Source organism: Microtus oregoni, unplaced genomic scaffold (assembly GCF_018167655.1).
Source record: "Microtus oregoni isolate MIOR12 unplaced genomic scaffold, Mior012 000063F_ref0000156, whole genome shotgun sequence".
Taxonomy (NCBI): domain Eukaryota; kingdom Metazoa; phylum Chordata; class Mammalia; order Rodentia; family Cricetidae; genus Microtus; species Microtus oregoni.
In genome coordinates, this window is record NW_024543873.1 from 884,184 (window position 1) to 893,726 (window position 9,543).

The 9,543-nt window shown below is 43.0% G+C and overlaps 1 protein-coding gene across 1 annotated transcript; it reads right to left on the minus strand.

The window, feature by feature from the left end:
- Window positions 1-8,376: 8,376 nt before the first annotated feature.
- On the minus strand, window positions 8,377-9,336 carry LOC121439811 (putative MAGE domain-containing protein MAGEA13P). Its single transcript, XM_041640434.1, has one exon. It carries the CDS (start codon window positions 9,334-9,336, stop codon window positions 8,377-8,379), a length of 960 nt encoding a protein of 319 aa, XP_041496368.1.
- Window positions 9,337-9,543: the final 207 nt, after the last annotated feature.

Here is a 9,543-nt window from a genome sequence, read left to right on the forward strand (position 1 = left end):
ACACTTAATTATTGCAAAAATGTGCTATTGGCCAATGCTGGTCTAGACCTTTCTTCACTCTGGTCTTTCCCTGTATAAACAATGTTTTCCTTTGAAATTTTGTTAGAGATGATAATGTCTATTTCAAGCAGAGAAGTTAAAGCACTCGCTCCCAAGGCTTCATATAAGAAGCCAGGTGTCCTGTGCAATACGATCATCTAGAAATTCGATTCCTGATTATAGGCCTGAGATGCTTGTTTTGCAGTGTTGTCGCAGAGTCCAAAACCACAGATTCTACAGTCTGAAATATTCTAAAAACTTTGAGATACATATCACATATTACTATGATATTCATTCTCTCCTAATCTTTCCCTTCTTGTCTCCCCCTTCTTTTATTAGACAGTAATTTACTAAAATGTTTTTTTTTCCTTGAATACAGGCAGATTCTATCCTGACATTAAACACACAGTTTAATATTTTTGAAAAGGCTGCAGCATCAGACTCTGGGAACAAACAGACATGTAAACTTCTTTGTTTTCTAGTCCAGTAGCCTGCATCTACAAACCACAGCTACATCACCACATCCCCTGATATGGATCCAGGTACTAGCCTTGATACTACACTGGGGTCTCTTGCTGTCCCGCAGTGCTCTAGACCTCTGGGGACTCATGTCAACCCAGAATGTTCTACATCAGTATATGTGCCCTGGATGGTCACACAATCTACTCAGCATGCACAGCACTTGCAGCCCTCATTCAATGCCTAGCACATCTCCCCTCTCTATGCTTCAGGGTTCCATCAGACGCAACCCGTAGAAGACAGAGTCAGAGAAGGAAATTCAGTTTGGCAAGAACAAAGCATTAAACAATCACTCGGCCCTTTTAAAAGCAGAGCCACCATTTGAAATTCTCCTGTTGAGAATTCTCTGTTCAGTTCACTACCCCATTTTTTAATTGGGTTATTTAGAATTTTTTTTAATTTATTTATTATGTATACACATGCCAGAAGAGGGCACCAGATCTTATTATAGATGGTTGTGAGCCACCATGTGGTTGCTGGGAATTGAACTCAGGACCTCTGGAAGAACAGTCAGTACTCTTAACCTCTGAGCCATCTCTCCAGCCCCGGGTTATTTAGAATTTTAATGTCTAGTTTCTTGAGTTCTTTATATATTTTGTCTGATGTGGGGTTGGTAAAGATCTTCTCCCATTCAGCAGGCTGCCTTTTTGTCTTAATGACTGTGTCCTTTGCTTTATAGAAGCATCTCAGTTTCAGGAGGTCCCATTTATTCATTGTTGCTCTTATTGTCTGTGCTACTGGGGTTATATGTAGGAAGTGGTCTCCCATGCCCATGTATTGCAGGCTACTTCCCATTTTCTCTTTTATCAGGTTCAGTGTGGTCAGATGGCTTTTTGGGATCCTATTCTATTTGGATGCATACCTTCCTAAGCCTGGATGTAGCTGGAGGACCTTGGACTTCCCACAGGGCAGGGTACCTTGCCCTCTTCTAGGACTGGAGGGAGAGGGGATGAGGATTGTGGGGGAGCGGGAGGGAAGTGGGAGGAGGGGAGGAAGTGGAAATTTTGATTGTTATTATTTATAAAGTAATAAAAAAATTTTTAAAAAAACAGAGCCACACCCCCCACTGGAAATCTGGCCTGGTCACAGGAGATGGCCAATTCAGGCTACCTAATCACTATTGTTAGGAGTCTTAGCTGATGGTATCCTTGTAGATTCTGTGAGTTTCCCTTGCGCCATGTTTCTATCTGACCCCTAAATGCCCCCCCCACCCATATCAAGACATCTCTTTCAGTACTCTTCGTCTCCACCCACATGCAAATCTCATCCTCATGTGCCCATCCTCACCTGTCCCTGGTCCACTCAGGAGACCTCTTCTATTTCCCCTTCCCAGAGAGATCCATATATGCCCCCTTGGGCCCTCCTTGTTATCTAGCCTCTCTGGTGCTATGGGTTATAGCATGGTTACCTTTTACTTTACAGCACATATTCACTCATAAATTAGTACATACCATGTTTGTCTTTCTAGGTCTGGGTTAGCTCACGCAGATTGATTTTTTTCTAGATCCATTCATTGGTCTGCAAATTTCCTGATTTCACTGCTTTTAGCACTAAGCAATACTCTATTGTGCAGATGTACCACATTTTCATTTTCTTTATCCATTCTTTGGTAGAAGGACACCTGGTTTGTTTTCAGATTCTGGTTAGTGTGAATAAAGCTGCTATGACCATAGTTCAATCAGTGTACTTGTGATACGACTGAACATCCTTTGGGTATACGCCCAAGAGTGGTATTGCTGGGGTCTTGGGGTAGATTGATTCCCAATTTTCTGAGAAACTGCCATATTAATTTCCAAAGTGGCTGTACAATTTTGCACACCCACCAGAAGTGTTCCCCTTGCCATGCATCCTCTCTGGCATAATCTCTTTTTTGTGTTTTTGAGCTTAGCTTTCAGGTGTAAAATTAAATTTCAGAATTGTTTTAATTTGCATTTCCTTGATGGCTAAGGATGTTGAGCATTTCGTTTCTCTACCATCTAAAATTCTTCTGTTGAGAATTCTCTATTAAGATCTGTACCTCATTTTTTAAGTTGGATTATTTGGTTTTTGATGTCTAGTTTCTTGTGTTTTTTATGTATTTTGGAGCTCAGTCCTCTGTCATATGTGGAGTTGATAAAGATCTTCTAGCAGAGGAATATGGGACTCCAGCTCAGTCACACTTTGTGACGTACAGTCTGTCCTGCCTGTGAAAGGTGGTAATGGTGGCACAGAAATTGTGGGAGTGGTCAACCAATGACTAGTCCAGTCTCAGACCCATGCCACAGGAGTGATCCCACTCTTTACACTTTCTGTGGTGCCAGGACCTAGAGACTAGATGGTCCAGAGACTTAGGGTCGAACTGAAAATGTTTGGAGAAAAAATGTCAATGTTATCATTACTGACAATATTCTGCTTTATTCATAGACTGGTGACTACACTAATTGTCATCAGCAAGTCTTTGTCTAGTAATAAAAAATATGTGAAGAAACACAGCCAACATTAGTCCAAGTTTGGGGAATCCTGCTGAAGAGAAGGAGAAATGATTGTAGGAGTGAGAGAGTTCAAGGGCATCATAAGAAAACCCACAGAAACAACTAACCCGAGCTCATAGGAGCTCATGGAGTCTTAACTGACAACTAGGGAGGCTGCGAGGAACTTACTTAGGCCCCCTACCTGTTTGTGACAGTTAAATAGCTTGGTGTACTCATGTGACTCCTAACAATGGGAGCAGGGGCTTACTGTAACACTTTGCCTGGCTTTTGGGAACCTATTCTTCATACTGAATTGCCTTGGCCAGTCTCAATGCACGGGGAGGGGCTTAGTCTTACCACAACTAGAAGTTCGTTCCTACTCTTGGGCAGCCGGCTCCTTTCTAAACAGAAACAGAGGAGGTGTACATCAGGACGGGAGGGTAGTGGGGGAGGGAATAGGGGGATAGGAGGGAGGGGAAACTGTGGTGGGGATGTAAAATAGAAACATTTAGTTAAAAAACAAAGAAAAGAAAACAGTAAGTCACATATATCTGTTCAGGTTAAATTTATATTGATCTAGTCCTACAATAAGTTCAACTTCTCAGCAAGTGAGTAGCATGTTACAAAACTAATAGAGAACACAAGGAAGAAATATCAAAGAAGGTAACTGTTGTAGGAATGGATGAGTAGATGAATTAACAAGAGTTTTCCTTAGACCTTTTAAGAATAGGTATTTTTTTTTAAAAGCAAGTCTAACCTCGTATAAAAAAGGAGAAATTAATGGCTCATTTAACCAAATCAAAGGAGGGGTCTGAACCCAGAACAGTTGTAACCAAACTTCAGATAGCAGCTGCTTGCTTACTGTGATGTTCTCATTCACCCTAAGCTCTGTCTCATTCTCTCTTGCTCTTGATCCCTCTCACTCTCCTGTTCTCTCTGTCCTTCACCTCCCTCTCTTGACCTCCTACATCAGAGACCAAGAGCCCTTTGCTCATCTTTTGGCCTATCCTGGTTTGACTAAAAATAAACACTTTCTTAACAAGGAGACAGACATGTCCCCGAGATAAATGAAATGAAGGAACAATAAATCAAGTAATATAAACCATAGACATAGTTTATAAACAAACATCAGACTCTTGTCAACATTTTCAAAACATAGATAAATGCTGCAAGAACATGGATCTTTTTCCTTTGGAATGGAAGGAAGTTTTTCTATCCTTAGGGCATTCTTTTGGGATTTATAGGGTATATGTAAAAAATACCCACAGAGCCAAAGGGAAGCTTTTAATTCTTTATGTTCTTGGGGTTTTCCACTCCGTTGTTCATCTATATTAACAGTAATAAGTCCCAAATGCCAGAATCTATCCCAATAAAACAAACACTAAGCAGTCTGTCTTTATACTCAGGAAATCCACATATGCTACACTCCTACCTGTATAGGTCGGTACCTTTGGGTAAACTGGGAGCCAAGATTTTTCCTATCGTCTTCTTTTGTAGTACTTATGGGACATTGACCCTTAAGCCTTGGGCTTGCATATCACTAAGCTGCACCTCCAGAAACAGACAAGATACTGTGGATAGATTACTAAACTTCGTTTTCTTTTCCCATTAGAGATAGAATGTCCGCTAAGGAACAACTATTTATCTTCCAGGGTTTTAGGAATTTAGCTTCCTATATGCGTTTCTCATCTGTCTCTTGTGCAGGAGACTTTAGTTTTACCCATCCAAGTAAGCTCATTCATGTATATATTTGTTCAATGGCCTGCTTCAAATCATATATCTTCCCCCTTTTATAAAACTTAGATTCTTTTCTCAAAAATATATCTTGATTATAGTTTCCCCTCCCTCAACTTCTCCCAGTCCTTCCCCACTTCCCTTCCCTTCCAGATTTACTCCCTGTCTCTTATTAGAAAAGAATAGGTTTCTAGTAGATAACAATCATACATGACAAAATAAAAAATTAAAATGAAACAAAAATTATCATTTTGAAGTTGGACACAGCAACTCAATAGGAAGAGGAGTCGCAAGAGCAGGCACAATGGTCAGAGATCTGCTTGTTCTCACACTCAGGAGTGCCATAAAAATTCTAAAATAACAGCTCTATTACATGCAAAGGACCTGCTGCAAACTCACATAGACTCTGTATTTGCAGCTTTAGTCTCTGTGAGTTCATCTGTGCCTTGTTTAATTTATTCAGATGGCCCTATTCTCCATCCCCTCTGGATCTTACACTACTGTTGCCCCTTCCTCTACAGGGCTCACCTGAGCTCTGAGGGGAGGGCAAATAATATATATTAATAAAACCCTAATGCTGCTTGTTAATTTCAATATCTCTCATTTTCCCCTTCTTTCCTCCACATTAAACTTTGGTCACATCTCATTTACAAAGCAATTTGAGAGTATATTAAAGGGGTTCAGTGGGTATGACCAGGAATCAAAGCATTTTTCACAGTCTATCGCATATTGAAGCAATGATGATTGGATCCGAGGGATTCCCAACGAGGGCTGGGACATCCGGAACTTCTCTGCAGAGAATAGAACTGCTCTGTCAGGGAACTGATATGGGATTGTCCCATTGGGAGCAGGATATAGCCTTCAAAAGAGGTTCTGCTAGTTTCAGCAGACCAGTTTCCAGAGTTAGACCTGAGGGACAGGGGCTTGCAAGGAGAAGGGTGCTGTAATTTGACAAAGTACTGGGGTGAAACAAAATGGTAGCACTTGGATGGGGTAGATCTTTTGAATTCTGGAGCCCAGGTTAGAGGACCCCAGTAAATGTCAGCAATGAATCTCAGATTGTGTTCGTTTTTTTTATTTCATCTTCCTTATTCAATTCTGTTTTCCATGCTTTGCTTAAAAGTTGTTTTATTTTGCCAAAAACATTATTTATTGAGAAATGAACTATGAGAACAGGAATAGTATAGGCCTTGGTGAACTCAGATGAGGAATTAATTCTCAGACATGCCATTTTCTAGTCATATATTTCAGGCAAAGTGCCAGGTGCTATTAGTCTCAGAGTTCTTTGCTGTAAAAGATTTAAGTAGGATTTGGGGTGTTTATGGGATATATACAAAGTACTAGACACATTTGTGTGATGTATACTGTATTTCTAATATATGTCAAGTTTTCAAACAAAACTCACTAAAATTTCCTTATTAATAATATACATATTATTTAAACCTACTTAGGTTGGAATTTCCCCATGCTGTATACAGTTCACAGGATGTTTGTCATTTATAGTTTCTCTTTTATCTAAATCATTTTTTTTCATTCATTTAACTGCCACTAATTTTCTAACCGTCGCTAAAAGTTGACAAAACAAATGTCAGGCTCACCTAATTATTAACGATCTCACAGTCTAACTGCGGGAGAGCTGTTCCTGCCTGGCACCAGCTGCGGCACTCAGGAGAGAGGCCATGCACCTTCCTGGGCAGCATAGTAGAGCTGACCCTGGGGGGAGGGCAGCTAGCCCTAAAGCTGAAAATGTGGGACAGCTGTCCCCACTACTATCTGTCATGCAGTGGTGTGGGTGGGGGAGAGATGTCCCCCCACAGCCCTCACCTACTGCAACAGACAAGAGTGCTGACTCGCCTCCTAACCAGCTGCAGCACTCGGGAAAGTGGGCCCTGCACCTTGCCTGGACAGCACAGTAGAGCTGACCCTATTGACTAGGTGCAGGCCCATCTGAAAACATGAGCATGGGAGATCTGGCCTCACCCCTCATCTGCCATATGGTGGTGAGGGGGGGGGGGGAGAGGTCCTTGCCCCTCACTGCCTGTGGTAGGTGGGAGAGCTGTCCCTGCCCCTCACCAGCTGAAGCATTCAGGAGAGTGTCCCCTGCACACGCCTGGGCAACACAGTAGAGCTGGCCTTGAAGGTGTAGGAGCAGGAGAGCCATCTCTGAGAATGTGAAAGCAGAATCGGCCCCACCTCTTGCAAGGGGAAAACTAGCTGGGCAATGCTGGAGAGCTTGCCCTAGAGGTGAAGACAGGGGAGAGCTGGTGGGCTGACCAGCCCTTCAACTACCCAGGCCCAGAACCAGGGCTATGTGTTAGCCCACCCCAACATCCACCCCATCTGTGATCTGCTGGAGCACAGGAAGGCCAGCCCTGCAGACCCAAAGCTGCAGGATCTCCATGACCCAAGGCAACTGCAGGATAACCAAGAGGAGTCCCAGTGAGGGCCCAGCACCAATAGTGTAGTAGAAACCAGAGGCATTGGACCAGATCAATGACTCTCTGCAATGAACACTTGCAAGTAAAGATAATGTGGATAAAAGGGTCTACTGCGTGACTCACTGTGTCATGCTACTGCTTCCTTTTCCCTTCTCTTAAATTTCGTTTTATTTTGGGGAGGCTTTGTAAGGGCAGAGGTTGGATACAAAGGGATGGGAAATGAATGGGATCGAGATGTATGATGTGTAAGACTCAAAGAATATCAAAAGGAAGTTAAAAAATAAAAAAAATGACCTTACAGAGGAGTGGGTTCTCTGAAACCAGGGTTAAGACCTAGAGAATTCTATCCACCACGTGAAGGCGGTATTGTCAGAGTTCCCAGAAATGTTTTGTACACAAGGCTTAGGTAAGACAGTATGTTTGATAGCACTCAGAAAGAGTTCACGTCACCTTCTATAATGGTCCCCGTCCCCAGTGGAGATTTATTTCTTGTTTAGCATACTTCAAAGAGAAGTTCTCTGAGCACTTTTTTTCCTTCTAAGTTTTTCTCTCATGTATTAGACACATTGCCTGAGAATCTGGTCCCTACCACCATCTACCTTAACAGAGGATTTGTGATTTCCCAAAGCCCCCAAATGCCTTAGCTCAAAGCACTGATACTTTATAGCTGTTATTTGGTATCCCACCTCCTCAGGCCTTTAACTCAAGTCTTTGTTTTTCACACTATTTCATCATCTTCCTCATTGACATATGAATTTCCCCTGATATAAACATGTCTTGCAAAGAACAGACACTGTTTGCTGGGAAAACAGGGCAGTGCACTTTATTAACCTTTAACTGCACATGCATTGTTCACTAAATCAACCAAGTAAGAGGTGCATATGTTTAGCTTCACAAAACAGACTACAAGAACAATAGAATCTGTCATTTTTTTAGATCTTTCATGTGTCCAAGGAAAGCTCTGTTGCACTGCTATTTGATCTTCCTCTAGACCTCAAAGCTGAGAATATTCTCAACACGCTTTTCACAGCAGCAAACTTCTTCTTCTGAAACAAACGTGGGAGCCACAGTTAATGAATGGAGACTCTAAAGCTAATAAACCCTTTGAGACAGAACAAAAAGAAAAAGAACCCAAACTCTCTTCTACTCGAATATCTGACTGCTGTCTTTAATCAGTGTGAAGAAGCAGCCTCAATTTACTCAGGGCGGGAGAAGCTGCTGGGCTTGTCCGCGGAACCTGAGTCTTCCGGGGCAACAGGAAAGGCCACGGAGGCAAGGGCAGCCTGGGCTCTCTCCTCTTCATCCTTCAAGGCTTCCCTATACAGAGCTGTGAAGGCCGTGGGGCTGCTCCGGACAACCTTGGAGAAAAACTGCAGGACTTTCATCTTGCTGGTTTCAGCATGGGCCCTTGGGCCCCACAGGAACTCATAGCATGGAGGATCACTGCCGGGTACCAGCTGGTATTCCAGGTACTTCTCAGCAACCAATTCTTCAGTGATGAACTTTCTGGGATTCCCACAGATGAAATCATGCTGGTCAGGAAATATGCCAACCGTATTCAGCATGTCCCAGATCTTCTTCTCAGGAGCACGGTTGCCCTCCATGAAGATGGCACCAAGGATGAGCACCAAGAGGCCTAACTTGGGGATGCCCTCCTCGTCATCACCACTCGAGCGCCCATCATAGGTGAGGTCAAGAACTTTAAGGAGCTCATAGGAGTGGTTGATAGCATCCACTTCCTTCACTTCTATGCCAAAAACCATTTCCATGCATTCACAGGCATGCTTGAAGATCACTTGATAGTAGTGCTTGTACTCTTTGACAATACTCAGAATTTCTGCCTCAGTGACGGGCTGCTTTGTTGTATACTTGAAACTCAGAAACTTCACCAATTCGGTCACCTTATACTGTAGCTGACTGTTGAGCAAGAACCTGGAGAAGAGGTAGGCCTTTGAGACGCTCTGACGTCTCCCTGCTTGATGAGCAGAACCTTCATTTGGTAGAGTGGCTTGGGCAGGAGCAGAGGAGGAACAGGGAACCTGAGCAGCAGATTCTCCCTCTGAGGTGCCCACCTCCTTAGCTACAGGAACCTCCTCGCTGACCTGACCCTCATTCTCTTCTTGGGCCTCACGGCCTTGCTCATGTCTGTGGGACATTATAATTTGTTTTGCAGGTAAGTGGCAGGAGAAAGTTGATGAAGAGTGGCCTGAGGGTGAGAGAAAAAATGTGAGGGTTTGCTAAGCTGTCAGCAGTGACGAAGGTTTTCTCAGTATTTATCTTAGGTAGTTCTCTTGGGTCTCATGGGCCTGCCTCCTACCAACTCCATTCTACTCTATGGTCTCTGGCTATGACTCAGTACAGTA

Bases quoted from the DNA above. Each gene is read 5' to 3' on its own strand.
- LOC121439811 (XM_041640434.1), bottom strand. From the start codon at position 9,336: ATGTCCCACAGACATGAGCAAGGCCGTGAGGCCCAAGAAGAGAATGAG.